Source organism: Carcharodon carcharias, chromosome 17, assembly GCF_017639515.1.
Source record: "Carcharodon carcharias isolate sCarCar2 chromosome 17, sCarCar2.pri, whole genome shotgun sequence".
Lineage (NCBI taxonomy): Eukaryota > Metazoa > Chordata > Chondrichthyes > Lamniformes > Lamnidae > Carcharodon > Carcharodon carcharias.
Window position 1 is genome coordinate 3,888,631 of NC_054483.1, and position 21,290 is coordinate 3,909,920.

At 44.5% G+C, this 21,290-nt stretch overlaps 1 protein-coding gene across 9 annotated transcripts in view; it reads right to left on the reverse strand.

Annotated features, from left to right (window-relative positions):
• Nucleotides 1–21,290, reverse strand: part of LOC121289994 (zinc finger MIZ domain-containing protein 1-like) — a 139,848-nt gene that overhangs the window by 14,907 nt on the left and 103,651 nt on the right. For all 9 annotated transcript variants that reach the window (XM_041210093.1, XM_041210100.1, XM_041210096.1 and 6 more), the window contains 6 exons: nucleotides 20,523–20,628; nucleotides 15,917–16,077; nucleotides 14,961–15,028; nucleotides 10,624–10,692; nucleotides 8,922–9,169; nucleotides 1,456–1,616 (listed from right to left, as the gene is read on the reverse strand). In XM_041210093.1, coding sequence (XP_041066027.1) covers nucleotides 1,456–1,616; nucleotides 8,922–9,169; nucleotides 10,624–10,692; nucleotides 14,961–15,028; nucleotides 15,917–16,077; nucleotides 20,523–20,628 — 813 coding nt within the window. The remainder of the gene's footprint in view (nucleotides 1–1,455; nucleotides 1,617–8,921; nucleotides 9,170–10,623; nucleotides 10,693–14,960; nucleotides 15,029–15,916; nucleotides 16,078–20,522; nucleotides 20,629–21,290) is intronic.

The window sequence follows — 21,290 nt, forward strand, 5'->3', positions numbered from 1 at the left end:
ATCTGGTCATGGACCTTTTAAAATTTTCTTTTTATTCATTCACGAGATGTGGGCTTCACTGGCTGGGCCAACGTTTATTGCCCATCCCTAATTGCCCTTGAGAAGGTGGTGGTGAGCTGCCTTCTTGAGCCGCTGCAGTCCGTGTGGTGTTGGTACACCCACAGTGCTGTTAGGGAGGGAGTTCCAGAATTTTGACCCACTGACAGTGAAAGAACGGCGATATATTTCCAAGTCAGGATGGTGAGTGACTTGGAGGGGAACTTCCAGATGTTCCCATGTATCTGCTGCCCTTGCCCTTCTAGATGGTAGTGGTTGTGGGTTTGGAAGGTACTGTCTAAGGACCTTGGTGAATTCCTGCAGTGCATCTTGCAGATGCTACACATCCACTGCTGCTACTATCGGTGGTGGAGGGAGTGACTGTTTTTGGATAGGGTGCCAATCAAGTAAGCTGCTTTGTCCTGGATGGTGTCGAGCTTCTTGAGTGTCGTGGGAGCTGCACTCATCTAGGCAAGTGGGGAGTATTCCATCATACTCCTGACTTGTGCCTTGTAGATGGTGGACATGCTTTGGGGAGTCAGGACGTGAGCAGGTTATTGCTAAGCAAATGCCGCTTGATAACACTGTTGATGACCCCTTCCATTGCTTTACTGATGGTGGAGAGTTGACTGATGGGGCAGTAATTGGCCGAGTTGGATTTGTCGTGCTTTTTGTGTACAAGACATAGCTGGGCAACTTTCCACATAGCTGGGTAGATGCCAGTGTTGTAGCTGTACTAACAGCTCGGCCAGGGCCCTGGCAAGTTCTGAAGCACAAGTCTTCAGTACTATTGCCGGAATATTGTCAGGGCCCGTAGCCTTTGCAGTATCCAGTGCCTTCAGCCGTTTCTTGATATCACGTGGAGTGAATCGAATTGGCTGAAGACTGGCATCTGAACAAACCTACAGGCCAAAACTAATTCAGCCATAGCAGTCAAATGCATTTACATATTTCCACCCACACACCTCTGAAAGTATGTACTTCAACTTGTTTACGTTGTAAGCTGTCTTCTAAACAAAGATATAAACTAACAGACTATTAGAATTTGGCTGCTTTCTTAAACCATGAGATTAAAATTATCTTGATAAACTTCATGTTGACATTAACGAGATTTGATATTCCCCAAATTGAGAATGTTAGTTGCAAATATCACATGAAACTAATATGAATTTTAACATGGATGAGCAGGAGGATATTTAAATGGACAGAAATTTAGAACGCTCTCACACGTTATCAGTCCCTCTCTGCACCACCCTTCCTCCCTGCTCCCAGCACATCAGTAAGTAAAAATTTTCCCCCTTGGTCTCTGGTGCAGTGGATTGCTTCATTGTTTTTGTAAGGTAACTACTCAGCTCCCTCTGTGAGTAATTGAGGACACAGCAACTGATACAAGAAACATTCCAAGATACAAAGCCTTACCTGATCTGGCATAGAGTGCCCGAGGGGCTTGTCAGGAGTCATATTTGGGATGTCTGGTGGGTAGGGCATAGGTGGTCCATGAATAAACTCATTAATGGATGTGTTGGTAGGATTGCCATGGGGGAAATCAGGAAAGTTCCCCTGCCCAGAATAAACAGAATCTGTTGAAAATAAAAGCAGTGCCGTCACCAGGTTTCAGTGTATTACACTGACAGGGAGAAAACACACACTTAACCAACTACACCTTAATGTTCATTCATCCCTCAAACTGTTCCTGCCCCAATGATGGGCCTGTATCAACCAGCACTTTGTCTAGTGTTAAACAATTCAAGATACATCTCCAAACAGCATACAAATCCAAGGGGACGTAAACGACCTATGTCAAAAAAAGGTCATCGCCGTATTGGCAGCTGATATTTCAACGTGCCGGTTTTTACTTTCCAGTGAACTGCAAAATATTGCCAAGATTTTTAAATTTCAAACCAAATGAAAGCGATAGCAAGACCAGGAATGAATCTCCAAATAGAGTTTGAGCTATCTTTCTGTGAACTTTAGTGAAAAGAAGATCACGTACAGCGAAAAATCAGCTACTGATGTGACATGAGCGCATTTTGCGCTGCTGCCGTGGACAAGTTTCATCCCCCATATTTGTATTCCTGGTGCTTTTTACAGTCCACGGTAACAGCATGAACATTTCACACCTTGTGTGATACCGTATTGAATTCCTGGAATGTCTTTAAACAATCTAATAGGTAACCATCAGTCCTTGATTTTACATTCGCAGTCTTGGCTTAACTGTTGAAAGGAGATGTTGGACATTATCACAAAGAGGTAAGTCTTTACATGGAACCTGATATTCCCCATTCAGGGATTTTTCTATGTTAGGTATTCTTCTGGGATGCCCTAAGCAGAGGCTTAGCAAGGCAGATTAACTAGGTACCATGTCACTAATTGGTTACACAATATCACTTAGTGCGGCCCCCAAACATGTACTTGTCCTTTAGCTTGGACTGATTGAGCATTGTGAAAAAGAAAATGTGTTAAAACCATAATAAACCAGTTAGTAGGCCTTGCAGTTATATAACCTCACACTCACCTTGATCATCACCATCGAAGACCGACTGGTGGGGTATTAAAAAAAAACTCTTATTTTCAATGTACTATATAATTTTCTACCAAAGTACTTGTCATTTCTAAAGTTGATTACAAGGTTGAATTTGATAAACCCCAGTATATTACATTTGTAATATTCTTCCAATAAATAAAAGCTAGGAAGCTTACAATTCCTATCGTTGTGCAAATGTAATAACTTAATAAAGCAAACTACCTAAAAATTGCTGCAAATTCAATTTTCTCCTATTCTGGTACTACAATACAGTAAAGTCTCGGAGTTAGACAAAAGCTTACGTAAATTGGGAGGTTCCTAAGCCCTGGATATCCAGTTCTCAAAATGCAGGCAGTTCAATCCTATTACAAAAGTAAAATACTGCCGATGCTGGAAAACTGCAATAAGATCAAAAAATGATGGAAAAACTCAGCAGATCAGGCAGCCTCTGTGGAGAGAAACTGAGTTAACGTTTCAGATCAATGTCCTTTCAGCAGGACAGGTTCTTTGAAAGATCATCAACCTGAAATGTTAACTCTGTTCCTCTCCACAGATGCTGTCTGACCCGCTGAGCTTTTCCAGGACTTTTTGTTCATTTTTTCCATTTTTTAAAAATCTTATTTACTGGCTTGTTTTTATAAAATTTGAAGAGAGTTGTGTCCCTTGATGCTTGGTAGTTCCTCAAACAGAACACCAAGATAACTTCAGATATCTGCAAATTAATGGAAATAGAGATGAATATGGTGAGGCTGAGGTACTACTCCCTAAGCAGCTCACAAGGACATAATGCTTGGACACTCATGTCAGAACTGATTAACGGCCTCTATATGAGCAGTTGTACAATGTGTACGTCTCCTTTACCTATAATTTACCTGTAACGTTCAGCACCTCAGACACTGAAACCGTCCATGTCCATGTGCAGCAAGACCTGGACAACATTCAGGCTTGGGCTGACAAGTGGCAAGTAACATTTGCGCCACACAAGTACCAAGCAATGACCATCTTCAACAAGAAGGAATCTAACCACCTCCCTTTGACATTCAATGGCATTACCATCGCTGAATCTCCATCTATCAACATCCTGGGGGTTACCATTGACCAGAAACTGAACTGAACTAGCCATATAAATACTGTGGCTACAAGAGCAGGTCAGAGGCTGGGAATCCTGCAGTGAGTAACCCACCTCCTGACTCCCCAAAGCCTGTCCACCATCTATAAGACACAAGTCAGGAGTGTGTTGGAATACTCCCCACTTGCCTGGACGAGTGCTGCTTGACTCCATCCAGGACAAAGCAGCCCTCTTGATTGCCACCCCATTCACCACCTTCAATATTCACTCCCTCTATCATTGATGCATTGTGATAGCAGTGTGTACCATCCACAAGATACACTGCAGCAACTCGCCAAGGTTCCTTCGACAGCACCTTCCAAAACCACAACCTCTACCACCTAGAAAGGCAAGGGTATCTATCAGACATATGGGGAACACCACCACCTGCAAGTTCCCTTCCAAGCCAATCACCATCCTGACTTGGAAATATATCGGCCGTTCCTCCACTGTCACTGGGTCAAAATTCTGGAACTCCCTCCCTAACAGCACTGTGGGTGTACCTACACCACATGGACTGCAGCAATTCAAGAAGGCAGCTCACCACCACCTTCTCACGGGCAGTTAAGGATGGGCAATAAATTCTGGTCTAGCCAGCGACGCCCACATGCAGTGAAAGATTTTTAAAAATCTCCCTTGTATTTTGGACAGTCCTACGCTGGAGCTTCTCCTCCCTGACCAGGCTATTTCTGTGGTGTAACCTTGTCTTTAATCTTTCAAAAAACTGATTGAAGTAATAGCTGCAAGTGCACATCTCATCATGTGTTCTATCAATGTGCCTGGTGTGGGAAGACGGGTGCAGCTATGATTCTGATAAGAGTGAAGGACAAATAAAGGTGCACATTCCCTGTTCTCAAACACACAGCCAAGTCTCCAGGGGTTACAGACGAACAGGAAATGCTGCTTGACACCATTCCAGGAGTGAAACTTCATAGAGAGAACCTTATCTGGGGAAAGAGACATTCACCGTCTAAAACAAACAGGGACAAAGAAGTGTTGTCACAGAACTCAATTTTCCTCGGTTTGGGCTGCTGCCAGGAATTTGCTTGAAATAGAAGGCAAAAGGGAAGGGCGGAGATAGAGAACAAAAAAGGGCAGGAACTGAGCTGTGTACCAGAAGCAAACACTGGGTCGGGAGTTAAAATGTTTAAAATCTCAAAGCGGAACCCAACCTACTCACTTCTCGTCTTTTAATAGAAATCAGCCCTGCCTCACTCCCAGGGTAGCAGGTGCCTGATTTAAATGTTTTAATGAAGCTGTGTGTCTCAAGATTTCATCTCTTTTCCAGCTTTAACCCCGGCCAGTGGGGTTTCCCAGGCCCCAGGAAACCTGACAGCTAAAGAGACATGAGAACTGCTGCATGAAAGAGGCAAGTGCTTTTCTGGCACTGCCTGTGAACCCAGGAGAGCAGGAGTGCTTTTTTTTTTTAATAATTCGTTCATGGGATGCGAGCATCTCTGGCGAGGCCAACATTTATTGCCCACCCCTAGTTGCCCTTACTCCGAGGCCATTTAAGAGTCAACCACATTGCTGTCGGTCTGGAGTCACATGTAGACCTGACCCAGGTAAGGACAGCAGATTTCCTTCCCTAAAGGACATTAGTGAACCAGATGGGTCTTTGTGACAATCAGCAATGGTTTCATGGCCATCACAAATTCCAGATTTTGATTGAATTCACACTTCACCATGGTGGGATTTGAACCCACTGCCACTGCCTCCCCAGCTTCCTCCACTTCACCACCCCCCCTCACCCCCACTGAAGTTAATCTGCTTCTTTTCCCATCATTGGACCTGTCCTGCAATCACCAACACCACTCCACCTATCTCTGCCCTGGTAGTTCCCCTTCACACCACTGTGGATCCACTTCCTCACCATTGCGATCTCTAACCCGAGGAGCAGGAGCGCACCTGCAGTGTTCCTGTCCAGCAGGGAGCCATGCCTGTCAATCAGGCTGGCTTCCAGGGTGGAGGAGCATCTTAAAACAAAAACCCAATCAGGCTGTGGTGTTAGAACTCCACAGCGTTGAAGGAAACCCTGACTTCCAGACAGGAACTTCTCCCTTCCCCTGCTTGGAAATTCTGCCTCAGAAAATATCAGGACCACTGTGTTCTGGACAGGATAAGCTAGATCCTGCCAACCTTGCTGTGTCTGTTACTGCCTTTTGCAGACTATTCCCGTGGTTTATTAGCCTCATAGTTGAAAAGGCATTGCTCCATTCTGTCTGCACCAAGTGCAGTTATCAGCAGCCAAAGCCCTGTAAATCAGCAGTACTGCACAGTTTAAGTGCCTGCTTCTGATTTGACAACTGCAAGTGGTTCCTTATGTCTCTGACATGGGCCCACAGTTTCAACCACGTACTCTGTTTAATGCCTCTGACCCTGCTTTACATCAGATGCATGTACAAAATGCTGTGGATAATATGAAAGGTTAAGAGCCTTTAGCAGCTTTCTCTTTGTTCCTCTTAAGCTTGTAGTGCCCCCATCTGCAAAGCTCTCCCTTCTCCCTCTGTCCTCACCATTTGCAATAAGATTCATTGAGCAGCCTTATACTTCAACTCATTCTCCCTCACAGACCTTCAGAACTGTGGAACTCCTCCTTTCCCTCTGCCTTCTCACCCACCCTCCTCACCTGTTTGGTGGAAATGAGGTCAATAAGTGCTGGATTGCCATTATACATCCTGTCTGATTTTAATGAAAGTTAACGTTGGGTACAATTGTGTGGGTATCAAACGGGCCTTTGATTGCTTAAAAATTGGGGTTTACATCCCAATTTACCATGTCTGTTCTCTAACATTTCAACCTTGGTTAAGAACCACGCTGTAGTATTAGGGGCTGCACAGTATCCATTGAATTGTTACATTAAAAATCAAATATGACAAGGATACTGTGAAGGGAGGAGAAAAGCATTGTTCTCGCAACATATATAATTACAATGTGAATTACTGTCATATCAAATCCAAACTGCTGGACTACATGGAGCTTATCAGATCCCAAGGGGAAGAATGGAAATTATTTTAAAATAAATTGAGAACTTTTGTGACTTAATTTGTGACTCCATGTGCACCTAATCCACTGATGAAATTCCATCATATGAAAGGTAAAATTCAGCAGAAAATATTTCCTAATCCTGTGCACTCATGTACTTTCTCAGTATTGCAAACTCTTCGGAAAAAAAAGTGATATTTCATACAACATTAGTGCGATTAACTTAGTGTGAAAGCAATCAGCTGGCCCTGGATATAAATATGCATCTATTTTTAAAAGCCGCTTGCAGTGAAGAGGAGAGACAAAGGGACCGAGCAAGAAACACAATGGGCAGAGATTTTAACCCTTGTCGGGCAGGCCCTGGGAGCGGCTGGGAAACGGCCTGTCACCCACAATTGGCCTCCGGCTGTGCGATTTCAGGCTGGCTGGCCAATTACCAGGCAGCCAGTGTGAAAGGCACGCTGCTGGGGTGAGGGTGGGAGGAGCGCTCAGTGACAGCTCCCTGAAGGCACCGAGCTGCCTCACGGAGCTGAAGATTTTTTAACATTAAAAGGAAAGATTTCCCGAAATAAGGAAAACATGACCCTTCGTGTGACTCTTGTCACCTGTTCAATAAAAATGAGTTCTAAAAATCTGTCTTGGTTTTTTTTTTTATTTACTGTCCGAAACCTCATCCCGCCCGTGGATGAGGTTTCGTTAAAAACGCGAAGGCTTATTCACCCGCTTGCCAGCCGAACTGTTGGACAGACAGCGAAAAGTTTAATTTAATTAACTGACTGAGGGTCTTAGTAGGCCTCTTAATTATCGGCGGGTGCACTACCGCCTCTTGCACACGCCCGCCGAGCGAAATATCGCGAGAGTGCGCGATGACATGGGGACGCTCACCTGACATCGCCGCGCACTATTTTACTCCTGTCTGATGAGAGAAAAATTGTGCCCAATATACACTGGGGTTAGGACCTGGTCAATCGTGATCCTGCCAAGCGAAAGAGGTTCGTTCAGACACAGCCTAGTCACCAGTTATGACTTACTACTCAAAAAGGGAGAAATGGACACCCCTGATATGGATAGCCTACCAGAGATAAAGCCTACCGGAGCAGGGAACAACTCTCTTATAAATTATGGAGCATGAACAAGAGCGTTATCAGAAATATAATGAGGAAGAAGTCCACTGCAGGACGCTGAGAGAAAGCAGAGCTATTATTGACGCTTTCGTTTGCTGAAATTAAAAACACTTCAAATCAGAGAGGAAAAAAACTGGAGAATCTGTAAAATGAAATTTGTACTTAAATAAACACATTGTTGTCGAGACAGCTTCAACTTGAAATGCCAAGATGCCAAAAAATCCAGCTAAAGATAAGGAGTAACTGTAGATATCTTCACTCTTTAGTTACACCCATTAAATCCTACAATAAAGTAAACATTGGAAACCCGTGAGGAATTTTCAGAAAAAGCTGACGTTCTGTGGCTCAGTTGGTCGCATTCTTACCTTTGGAGTCAGAAGATTGCGTGTTCAATCTCCACACCAGGGCTTGAGCACAAAAATCTAGGCTGACATGCCACTGCAGAACTGAGAGAGTGCTGCACTGTCAGAGGTCCTGTCTTTTGGATGAGGCATTGAACTGAGACGTCCCTTCTCATGGAACGTAAAAGACTTTGTTGCACTATTTTGAAGAGGAGCAGAGAAGCTAAGCCCTGTGCCCTGACCAGTATTTATCCCTCAAACACTTATTTATCCCTCAAGCAACTCAACAAGGCTCCTTAGGCAGCACCTTCCAAACCCGTGACCTCTACCAGCTAGAAGGCTAAGGGCAGCAGATGCATGGGAACACCACCGCCTGGAGGTTCCCTCCAAGCTACACACCATCCTGACTTGCTGTTACTTCACTGTCACTGGATCAAAATACTGGAACTCCCTCCCTAACAGCGCTGTGGGTGTACCTACACCACATGGACTGCAGCGGTTCAAGAAGGCAGCTCACCACCAAAGGCAATTAGGGATGGGCAATAAACATCCCGTGATCGAATATATAAAAAAAACCACACCAACAGATTATCTCGTTACTCGTGGGAGCTTGCTGTTTGCAAATTGGCTGCCAGGTTTCCTATGTATTATAACAGTGACTACACTTCAAATCACTCAATTGACTGTAAAGTGCTTTGTGATGTCTTGTGGTCATGAAAGGTGCCATACAAACGCAAGTCTTTCTATTAGACAATATGCTACAGTAATAGGTAGAGGCAGCACAGCCTTGTTGATGTACTTACTCTGATGAGCATATTCAGTGTTATTACTGCCCCCTGGTGGCAGTGACAGAGATGGGTAGGGAGATGTTCCTGGACCCAGTGCTGCAATCATCTCCATTACATTCGGCATGATCATCTGGCTGGGGCTCATTGTCTTACACCTCTTGGCCATGGGCCCATCCGGGTCATCCTTGATGTGAATGTCTGACTTCACTGGTACTGGCCTCCAGCTGCATGTAGGGTCGATTGTAACCTCTTCAAACTCCGTGCTGGGGAAATTGAACAGAAATGTGACCTTTGCTCATCCACATGCTTTCAACCCTTCTGTGTTCATTTAGCTTTGTATTGCATGTGAAAGGTCTGTTTTTCACTCTAATTCATCTCAGTGCCCTGAGCGAGAGGGGGCTGTACACTTTGAAATCAGCCAGGGTACCAGCGCCCAAGCAGTGTCCAGCAACCTCCGCTGAAGGACACACATAGATAACCCGTCCACAGCGCAACACAGCCTGCCACTGCTCATTGACGAGGCTCATTTTATGAAAAAAATAGCTGTTTACATGGACTTCTAGATCCAACATAGCCAGGTTTCATGAAAGAATCAGGAGTGGAACCTGTGGCCAGTGTATTCCCACCATTGCCAGAAGCCCACGTTTTGTACCATGACCCACAAATGCCCCCATCTGTTGAAGGTACATATCAATTCTGCCTGAATATCTCGCAATTTTAGAATGACCTCCAAGCACAGAGCTGTTTCTTTTGGTTTAGAGTTAGAGGAGTGAAGCAAGATTGAAAGATGTTTTATATTTTACCTTTTCTCAGTTCAAGGGATCACTGTTGGGGGAATGGCTCTTAGAAACTATCTTCTACCACATGGACACAGCCACTCACAAAACCAAGTCAAGAACACCAGTTTACCTTATTCTTGCCTTATGCTGTGTAAGTTCCCATTAACCTCACTATTTCTCCAGGTAACAAACACAAAGTACAGCTTGCAGGTCCTTTCAGTTTTGTACTTGTAAAGCTAACTTTGAAAAACAATGTAAAAGGTGCCTATCCCTAAAAAGTAAATCAATTTACTGTTTGAAGACTGTTCATGGTCAGCCACCAGCTTTATCCAGTCACAGCCAAGGTTGCAAGCAGCTATCTGCAACTGGCCTCCAGTACATTGTCTATGTCAGCCTGTCACCATCTCTCAGCTCGTAGCCAATCATTAGCTCGAGGCAAGTCAAAGCCATCAGTTTGCAGAAAGCCACCTGAAGTTAGTCTGCACCAAGACAAAGGGGGAAGAGAAGTGGAGGTTGGGAGTTCTGTGCTTCAGGTTCTCTTAACTTCCAGGTTGTAGAGTTCTACTTCAAGCAGGACATCAGACTGTATATGTGTGTTGGCCAGTTATTGAGCATTATGATTGATATGAGGAGAAATTTCTTCACTCAGAGGGTTGTGAATCTTTGGACTTCTCTACTCCAGAGAGCTGTGGGCACTCTCCACAGTATATGTTGTGGTTACAGCTGAGTAGATTCAAAAATAAGACTGATGGATTTTGGACTAAGGCAATCAAGGAATTAGGGAGGAGAGTGGAGCTGAGGTTTAAGATCAGCTATGATCTTGTTGAATGGTAAAGCAGACTCGAGGGGCCATATGGCCTAGTCCTGTTTCTATTTATGTTCTTACTGATGTCCACACAGCTACAGAACGAGCAAAGTCACATGATATATTCACTTACTTCTGAATGGCTGCCAAGATACCCCACATATACTGGTCTACTTCCAGCCCTTCCAGCAACGCCGTTTTACTGTTAAAAGTGAAAGGGAAAGAGAAATGTATTCAAGGCTAAAGTCAATAAATCACAGTGCAAGACAACAACTCCAAAGTAACACCGCGCGCTAGGGGTGAATTTTCAAACTCTGACTCCCAGCATGGAGCTTCGATTGGAGGGCCTGACACTTACACACAGAACAACCAAAAAGACCAGCTAAGCACATTTCTCAGCTGAAGCTCCAGAACCTCAGGCCTTGGAGCCTCCTGTTCTTTAGAACACGTCCAGGGAATTATAGACCAGTCAGCTTAACATAGGTGATAGGAAAAATAAGGGAATCCTTACTAGAGAAGAACACCTAGAAATTAAATAATAAAGAATAGTCAGCATGGATTTCAAAAGGGAAACTCCTGCTTGACCGAGCTTACTGAATTCTTTGAGGAAGTAACAGAGACAGTAGACAATGGCAATGCAGTAGATGTAATTTATCTTCAAAAGGATTTTCAAAAGGCCTCCAGTAAGGTGCCCCATGATAGATTTCATGTATAAAGTCAGAGCAGTGTTTCCAAAAAGTTTTCCCGATGTGACCCCATTTTAATGCTTCAGACTTGGTGCGATCCCAGAGTGAAAACTGCAGAGCGGGGAAAGAGTTGTTGACAGGGAGTATGGGGCGCCGAGGGGGCTGGCGGAGGGATAGTGGGAGGGGGTCTGGAGATGGTTGATGAGGAAGAGAGGGGGATTCGAATAGCAGGGTTACACAAAAACGAAACACCTATTTTACAGGCTGTGTTAGTGGCAGCAATTGATCTCAGGGCATTAAGATGCCCCCATCAGCAAAAAAAAAGTCAGGCACAACCAAAAGGCTCTCACAGCCAAAACTCAGTCTCCGCTCCACATCCGCCATTGTTGCCTCAGAGCTCGCAACCCCAATTATTCGCCCTGTGACCCCCCCTCTCCCCCCACACAGGGGGTCATGACCCAAACTTTGTGAACCCCTGAGTTAGAGAATTTGGATTCAGGAGACAAGGGGCCGAATGGGTTACTGGTTGGCTTCAGGACAGAAAACAGAGAGTGGGAGTGAGGGGTAGTTTTCCCAGAGTGGCAGGAGGTGTTACACAAGGATCAGTGCTGTTCACAACTTACATGAACGATTTGGACTTTGGAGTCAAAGATACCAATTCTAAATATGCAAATGACACCGGATTGGATGGAAGTATCAATTGGGAGGAACAAGAGAGAGGACCTTAGATCTTTACGGCCACAAGTTGGGAGGGCTGCCCTCCTCCCCTCTGCTAATGACCCCCCCTCCTCCCCCTGCCCCCCCCCCACCCCCACCGTAAAATATGGAATGATGCATGATGATTTTGGGTTGACAATCCAATATCATCCTGCCAGGCTCTGATAAGAAGGAAGGCGAGCAGGTGCTGACATCAGAAGCCCACCCTTTCGAAACAGTCAATGGACAAGCTACTGAGCTCGTTAGAGAGGCAATCGGCTGCAAACGTTTTGATGTCCACTCCATTTTTCACCTGTGGTGTGGGAAAGCATTGGGAGTAAGTTATGCCAGGTAATGAGGAGCTTGCAACAAGGCCTGCAAACAGGACCTTGGCTGCATGTAATGGCGCAGTCTGCTGCTGTAGGTGGCAGCATTTGGCTGTTAGTAGACTTTATTTGTCCAGTTTTTTTCAATAGGCTGACACAACAATTAAGGAGACAATAAACTGCTGGCCAGAACTGACAGCCTAACCCCTCTCCCGTCTGCCCTAGATATCCCGCTGGGAGCAGAGGCCCCCAATTCACAATGCCGATTGCCTGGAATTCATGCCAGCCGGCTGATGCTTGATTTGATGTGCTGACCATGTATTTCCCAACTCTGCCTCTCTTACTGCACCGGAAAAACCATAAAATCCAACCCGTGGTTGATTAATAACCTTGTAGTAAAGGAGCCTCTGGGGAAGAGTGATCATAATATGATAGAATTTTATATTGACGTTCTGAGTGCTTTAGTTAAGAGTCTTGAATCTGAGCAAAGTAAACCACTTGGGTATTGAGGGGGCAAGTTGATGAAGGTAGATTGAAAATTACCATAATTTATAATTCGCGATGATTATATATTCCTTAAAGGAATAAAACTCTCATGAGAAAAGTGGTCCAACCATGGCTAATGAGAAGTTAACGATAGTATTAAAGGCAGCAGCTTACAAAAGAGTAGCAAGTCTGAGAAGGATTTTAAAATTTAGCAAAGGGTGACCAGGAAATTGATGATGAAAAAAAGAGAGTAAACTTTCTGCAGATTGTAAAAGCTTCTATGAGTTTGTAAAAGGGAAGAGATCAGCAAGGGTAAACATGAATCTCCTAGAGGCAGAGACAGGATGAAGTACAACAGGACCTAAGGAAATGGCAGAGATGTTAAACAAATATTTTGTATCTGTCTTTACAGTAGAAAACACAAAAAAACACTCTGGAGGTAGCGAGGAATAAAGAACTTGAGGAAGTTGGTATTAGTAAAGAAATAGTGCTGTAGAATTTAATGGGACTAAAATTCGACAAGAATCCTGGGCCTGAGGCCTACATCCTAGGGTTTTTTAAAATTGATGCTGCGGGGATAGTGGGTGTATTGGTTTTGATCTTCCAGTGCTCCATAAGCTCTAGAACATCCCCATGGATTAGAAGGCAGAAAACATAACTCTGATATTCAAGAAGGGAACGAGAGAGAAAACAGGGGATGATAGGACAATTAGCCTGACATCAGTCGTAAGGGAAGTGTTAGAATCTCTTATTAGGGGGCATGACAACAAGGCACTTAGAATTTCATAATATGGTACGCAAGGGCAAACGTGGATTTATAAGAGGGAAATCACGTTTGACAAGTCTGTTCAGAGTTTTTTTGTGGCTATAACACATCGGGCAGGATTTCCGGGTTGTCGGACAGGCCCAAGGAGCAGCTGGGAAATGGCCCACCGCCCACGATCGGCCCCCGACTGCGATTTCACGCTGGCTGGACAACTAACGGGCAGCCAGCGTCAAAGGTGCGCTGAGAAGCTCGGCGCTGCTAGGGTGGGGGCAGCGAAAAATTGCTAAGTAATACCTTAATGGCTCTTCATTGTCGGTGGGCGCACTGCCGACCAAGATATCGCGCAAGGTGCACGATGACATCGAGACGCTCGCCTGACCGTCATAGCAAGCGATGACACCCATGGACGGGCAGGTGGGAGTAAAATTCCGCCCATAGGGTGGATAAGGAGGAACCTTATCCTTATAGTGTTGTGTATTTGGATTTTCAAAAAGTGTTTGATAAGGTGTCAGTTTGCAGTGCATGGAATTAGGGGTAATACATTGAGGAATTGAGGAATATAAGATATAGAAAACAGAGATTAGGAATAAATGAGTCATTGTCAGGCTGTAACTAGTCAGGTATGGGAAGGATCAGTGCTTGAACCTCAGTTATTTGATTTAACAGCTCAGCTATTAATATCATTAGAGACGAAGGGACTGAATGTAAAATATCCAGGTTTGTTCGTGATACCAAGTTAGGTGGAAAAGTAAGCTGTGAGAAGGACACAAAAGAGGCTGCAAAAGGATACAGGCAGGTTAAGTGAAAGGGCAAGAACATGGCAGGTGGAATAAAATGTGGAGAAATGTAGAGTTATCCACTTTGGTAGGAAAAATAGAAAAGCAGAATGTTTTTTCAAAACGGTGAGAGACTGGAGAACGTTGATATTCAGAGGGACCCAGACAGTGGTGGAGGCTGGGTCAATTAATATCTTTAAAGCAGAGCTAGATAGATTCTTAACTAACAACGGAGTCAAAGGTGATCTGGGGTAGGCGGGAATGTGGAGTGGAGACCACAATCGAATCAGCCATAATCATATTCAATGGCGGAGTAGGATTGAGGGACCAAATAGCCTACTCCTGCTCCTAATTCGTATGTTAGTATATAAATATGAAAATTCTTAAGGGATTTGTCAGTAAATACTGGGAAGCGATATTTTCCTGAGGTGGGGAGTCCAGAACATGGAGTCGCTGTTTCAGGATAAGAGGTCAGCCATTTACAACTGAGATGAGGCGTCATGTAATCACTCAAAGGGCTATAAACCTTTAGAATTCTCTACCCCAGAGAGCTGTGGATGCTCATTTGTTGAGTACGTTCATATCAGAGATCGATAGCCTCCAGTGGCTGCAGTATTGTTTCCAAGTATATTAGGAGACAAAGGGAGCCAATTAAGGAGCTTCTGTTAAAAAACAAAGCTTTTGCAATGCTTTCCCACAGCTTTCACTCATGACTCTACAAATGAAGAACTCACTTGCACACCGGACATCTCCACGTCCCTCTGTCGCAGTTCAACTGTAAATAGGACTCAAGATCGAAACACTGGTAAGGACAAAAAAGCATTGTTAGCTCATTAATCCAATATCACAATTGTCCACTTTTGAACCCTTTATAATTGACCCAATTGATTTCCTGAATTGAAACAAGACTGCCTGTAACCAGAAAATTGGCAGAATAGTCATCATCGGCTGAATACTCTGAATATAGGTCCTGATCATTTATATTGACTCAAGTTAACTATCTTCTGCTCTGCACACTTAAACACCACTGGTTAGGAGCCAGTGTTCACAGATCATGAGCTCTGTTTTCTTGCACTCTGATGGCTTCCTGAACACACAAACATGCGTTCTCACCCCAGGTCTATCAAGGAGAGCAGAGGATCAACAGACAGAAATCGCAAGTTCCACAACATGTCTCATGCCTGCTTTACTCTCTTGTTTTTGGATTGTTCCTCTCTCTGTACCTTGCTCCTTGCTGAAATAATGGGGCCTAATTGCCAGCGCTGTCTCAAACAGTTAACTTTTAATCTCCTTTTGTTCCCCATGTAAGATATTCACTTGGGTGGGATAAAGTGAGCACTGCATCATTACCCTGAGTGTACAAATCCACAGCAACCTGCACAACTGTATCCCCAGTCTAATTGGCAGCTCTTCTGTGTGAACCTAGATAATGACCTGGATTTTCTGACCCGCTAGGAATTCTGCCACATGGTTGCAGTTTATAGCCTTTGCATCTGCCTCTCCCCCCCTACGCCCTGAATGTGGCAGATCTGCGAGCTCAAGTTTGTGGGATACTCCTGCCGAAATATCTGGGTGTCCGACTTCAAGAGGATAGGGGGAGAGAAATCACCAAGGTACCTACTGAAGCATTGAAGGAGTCGAGCACTAGTAACATGACCGGGGACTGTGCCGGTTTGTCAGTCCAACTGACCTGTATGTGTTTACAATCATGTCCTCGGGCTGGGAGCTGGATTCGTCTGAATGTGATCGGACATTTCAGGGACACTTTAATTGCGGTTTGTTCAACACCATCCTCTCCGTTCAGTCCAGGGTTACCCGACGACACCGCGCTGCTGTTGAAATTCCGCTTGACTGTTTTGAAGAAAAGTTAAATGTTTACAAGATTATGTCAAAGCAGACTACACCCTGCAGAACGTACAGCAGCTTTAACGAGATGAATCCTGCTTGTATATTTTTCCCTGACGGCATTGATTATTAATAGATTGCTGCAGTCCTGCAGCATTCCAGTGCATCATCCAAGTCCCTATACTGTAGATCGTGGCGTCTAAATAGACCTTTAAGCTTCAAAAATCCTTCCTAAAATAGGGGTCGACTTATACACTGAGTATAAACTGTGAACCGCCAGTGTTGGTGTAGGTGGTCGCCATTTTGAAATGGGAAATAAAAAACATAACACTGGTAAATCAAATCAAATCAGTGTGACATGTTTTATGCAATGAATTAATTCTACAAGGACACTTTTAACCATAGTCAAAACATTTTAAAAACCATCAAATTCATTGTCTTCAGCATCCGACGTAAAGAGTTCGTCAAATTCATCCTGTGTCACTTGGGCTATGGCACCATCGTGCGGATCCCACTCTGGATCAGATGTGGTGCCTTCAGTTTCAGAATCATCTCTCCACAACAAGCCATATTCCTCTCTATCTACTCCACTGGATATTCCACATTTTGAATAATCTGATGACAGTGCATTAAGAGCATACAACAATTTGATGGCAAAACCACACAAAACATCAAACAGGGCACCGAACAGACTTCCACTTTTTGTGAAGGCTTTTCCTGTCAACCATTTAACTTTGCCATTTGACATGAACATGATCCTTGAATGGCTTGTTGAGGTGCACATCCAAGGTTGATCTGGAGACATTAGACTGCCTGGTGTTTAGACTGCCCTCGACCTGACATTAGACCACCTGCAATTCGGGCGCCTCTTGATCTCAACAGTTACCTGGGATCTTAACACATCCCACTGCATTCTTTACAAAGGCCACCGAGTCACCAATTTTACACATTATCGTCCCACAACTTCACTCAATCCTCATCCACCCAATCGTTGTCGTGGGCAGGCACAAAACCTGGACTTGATTCTCGGCATGGTTTTACATTTAAAGATGTAAATTTTGTTCAGTCAGCCATGCAGGTTCCTACCACCATGAATCTTGTCTTCTCATGTCTTGTGGTTTTTACTAAACCTTTTTTTTTAAAAAGAACATTTCCACTCCACATTTCAGCTGCTGGGCATGTTGAAACTCATGGGCATTTCATCCATGTTTCCGACGTGGCATAATGAGCACTGGTGTTTGCTGCCGTCTGTTGAAGAATCATTGGAAGCTCGTCATTTTGGCATCCAAGTCCCTTGGTAGTCTCTGAGAAATTTTGGCCCCCCTGCCACAACACCAGACATTTTCATTCTGTGAAGCGGCTACACCAACTAGCTGTCGCTCTTCGCTGGACTTGGCCCACTTACGTGCCTCGATCTGCATTGCATTTCTGGTGACGATGTGACCATTCTGACGATTGGAGGTCTCATTCTGATACCTGCTTCTCAAGGTCAGGTCAGTCCTCCTGGCGCATTTGGTCTCGGGCATCTTCCTCAACCTCCCATTCTCACACCAGTTCCTCACTGCTCCCAGATTCCTTTGCTGCAGCACAGTTGTCTGACTCGTTACCAAACGTTATGACTTGAAAACAGCTTTGTGCTTCATTCTTTTTGTTTTCCTTCTGTTCGTTGTTCACCGCGCTGTGTGGGCGTGTCTTAAATTCCCATACATCTTCTGGGTCACATGCGCCGACTTTTAAGGGGATACACGCACTTCTGAGGTGACAAATTGAGGCCTACTCCTAGTGCAAGTACAGCATTTCTTAGCAGAACAGGAAGGGGGACTCGACTTATACACCAATTATAGGCCCAAACAGGAATTTTGGCCCCCCAAAAATGAAGCCATTTAACACGCTGGGTCGACTTTAAGGCCACGATCGATGGGACTTCATGTGCGGGTCTAGACAATAAGCCATCAGAGTAATTTACCAGACAGGCTTTCACTTCAAGCCTGCTCCTACCCTTCACCAAATCCACATACAACACTTGCAATAAGGATTTATTAGATTATGGTCACCAGACAATCCTGCTGGTTCATTTAGATAAAAGCGAAAAAACTGCAGATGCTGGAAATCAAAAACAAAAACAAAAATACCTGGAAAAACTCAGCAGGTCTGGCAGCATCGGTGGAAGGGAGCACAGTTAACGTTTCGAGTCCGTATGACTCTTCAACAGAACTAACAATCCCCCCCTTAAACCAGTTTATATTTCACCCCTTTTCTATTTTTCCTTAGTTCTGTTGAAGAGTCATGCGGACTCGAAAAATTAACTGTGCTCCTCTCCGCAGATGCTGCCAGACCTGCTGAGTTTTTCCAGGTATTTCTGTTTTTGCCGCTAGTTCATTTATTCACTTCAACGCCCAGTGAAGCCCTGTTACCAAGAACACTTTTTATTTTGATTCCCTTTGTGCCAGGGCGATTTTAATTTAACAGGAACTGCCTGAAGGAGATCATTTTTCTCAGAAGAAACAGGTTTTAAAATTTATAAACAAGAATATCTGTTACATCTTGAGCTTTCTCTCAACGCTCTTCGCTCGTGCTCACCATAAACACAGCTTCCAAGGGCAAGCCTTCAGTTGCTATGAACCAAAGCTTCAACTTTATCATTAATTGGGGCAGTGGGCCGTGGACAAAATAAATAAGATCCCAAAGATGCCCCCAGTCTGCCAGGGAATTGGCATTAATTGGTTACCCGCAGCTGCCGGGCAGACAACCACTTGTGGAACAACTGGCTGAAGGCGGGAACACACTGCGCTATTCTCAAGCGTTTCCCCCTCTGTTTGCCACCGAAACTGCAGCTGCATGGCTGGTAAGATTCTGCCCCTTGCGTCTGGATTCATTGTCGACCAACTGATGGAGAACGATTGCAGAGATTAGTCAACAACTCCATTAGCGTTGTACCAAGAAACTGCCAGGGTGGTTGAAGGTGAACTAGGTGGAGCCTAGGATAAAAGCAAAAAAAAAAACTGCGGATGCTGGAAATCCAAAACAAAAATAAAAATACCTGGAAAAACTCAGCAGGTCTGGCAGTATCTACGGAGAGGAACACAGTTAACGTTTCAAGTCCGTATGACCCTTCAACAGAACTAGTAAAAATAGAAGAGAGGTGAAATATAAGCTGGTTTAAGGGGGCTGGGGTGGGGTGGGACAGGTAGAGCTGGATAGAGGGCCAGTGATAGGTGGAGATAACCAAAAGATGTCACAGACAAAAGGACAAAGAGGTGTTGAAGGTGGTGATATTATCTAAGGAATGTGCTAATTAAGGGTAGAAAACTGGACGAGCAAGGTACAGATGGACCTAGTGGGGGTGGGGTGAAGGGAAGGGATCGAAATAGGCTAAAAGGTAGAGATAAAACAATGGATGGAAATACATTTAAAAATAATGGAAATAGGTGGCAAAATAAAAATCTATATAAATTATTGGAAAAAAAAGGGGAATCGGAAAGGGGGTGGGGATGGAGGAGAGAGTTCATGATCTAAAATTGTTGAACTCAATATTCAGTCCGGAAGGCTGTAAAGTAGGTTAATTTTCATCCAGCAATTCCTGTATTATGTAATTAAAAGCATGGTTGAAATCCTGCAGTCCATATACCTTGTTTGGGAGCTTCTGACACCGCAGGACACAGGCAGACCTTCCACAATAGGCAAATATCTTTAGAGGAATCCCTAAACAGATTGGTCATGAATGTTAATTGGGGATTCTTTTTGGGGTTCTTTGGAATTACTGCCATCCCATTGGCAAAACCCTTGGGGTATCAGAATATATAGCCATATTTAGCCATCTAAACCGGGGGTTCCACCAAGTTATGGTGGGAAAACCCAAGGAAATTCCAGGCTTTTATCTCTCTCATTCAGGTGAAAGGACAGTGAAGGGCTTCTGGTGCATTGTTCCAGCTATTAGCATTTCACCCTCTTTGAACAGAGTAATCACAGACCAGCAGTCATGAGGACTCGAAACGTCAACTCTCTTCTTCTCCGCCGATGCTGCCAGACCTGCTGAGTTTTTCCAGGTATTTCTGTTTTTATTTTGGATTTCCAGCATCCGCAGTTTTTTGTTTTTAGCTCGTTCCTACCTCAGCCAAAAGGGACGTTAAAAACCGACTATTTACGATTACTCCTGAAGATGGCAACACTGAAGGGAGTGGGGTTTAGGAACTTAGGAGTAAGAGGGACTTTTAGGTGAGACTTTTAAACCTATGAAGTAATAGACTATGACCGTAGAAGGACATTAAAACAGCGCAAATAGGCTCAATTAGACAAGTTTCTGGGAAGAGAAGGGATTGGAGGATATAGTTAGCAAATGGGGCTGTACTGTAAAAGAATCAACGTTATGGCCATTTCCTACTGCTAAAAATTAATTTGTTCCTGGAAGATTCTTCTTCCCCTCCCCACATACCCATTTGGTGAGTACTTACTTTTTGTTATACAGTGCTCCGCGGGCAGGAGTCTCTTCTTCAGGAGGCCTTGCAGCACTGATCGAACTGAAGGCCTGTGCACTAACTGTAGCACAAACAGATGTGACTGCAGGGAAGACAACAGAATGTCATTCAGGTCAACAGTAGGAGAATTACTGCAGACTCCCCAAGATGGAACTGCAATTAAGAGCCTGTTCTTAAGGCTATTTTGCTTGCAAAGTGCCTCCACAGAGGAACTTAAGGGCGGGGTTTTCTGGCCCCCACCCACCGCTGGGATCATCCAGCCCCGCTGAAAGTCAATGGGCTTTTGACAGGGCCGCCGAATCTGGAAAATGCTGGCCCTGGTTACCTTGCTGGTGTGACCAGATAAATCCCAGGTCTCCCAACCGATGCCTACAGCTGCTGAACAGGCACGTTTTCAAATCTGTGCTATTTTAACCCTTCAATGGATCAACAGCAGCATTAAAAAAAAGCCTCTAGGAACTTAGTTCAAGCACGTTAAGTGTTTGACCACGAACTCTGTACTTTTCACATCTAGATGTCTGTCTCTTCAAACATTGAGAAAGATGCAGGTACTCAATTATATGCAGGTCACAAATGGACAAATATTGGGGATTTCATGGGTGGAATTTTATGGGGCGCCCCCCCCCCCCTTCTATAGGGGCGGGGCCAGGAAACGCGGCGAGCCGTTCAAAAGCCCACCGGCTTCGACAGGAACTGAAGATCCCACTGGCGAGAGGGGCTGTAAAATTCTGCCCCATATTTTTT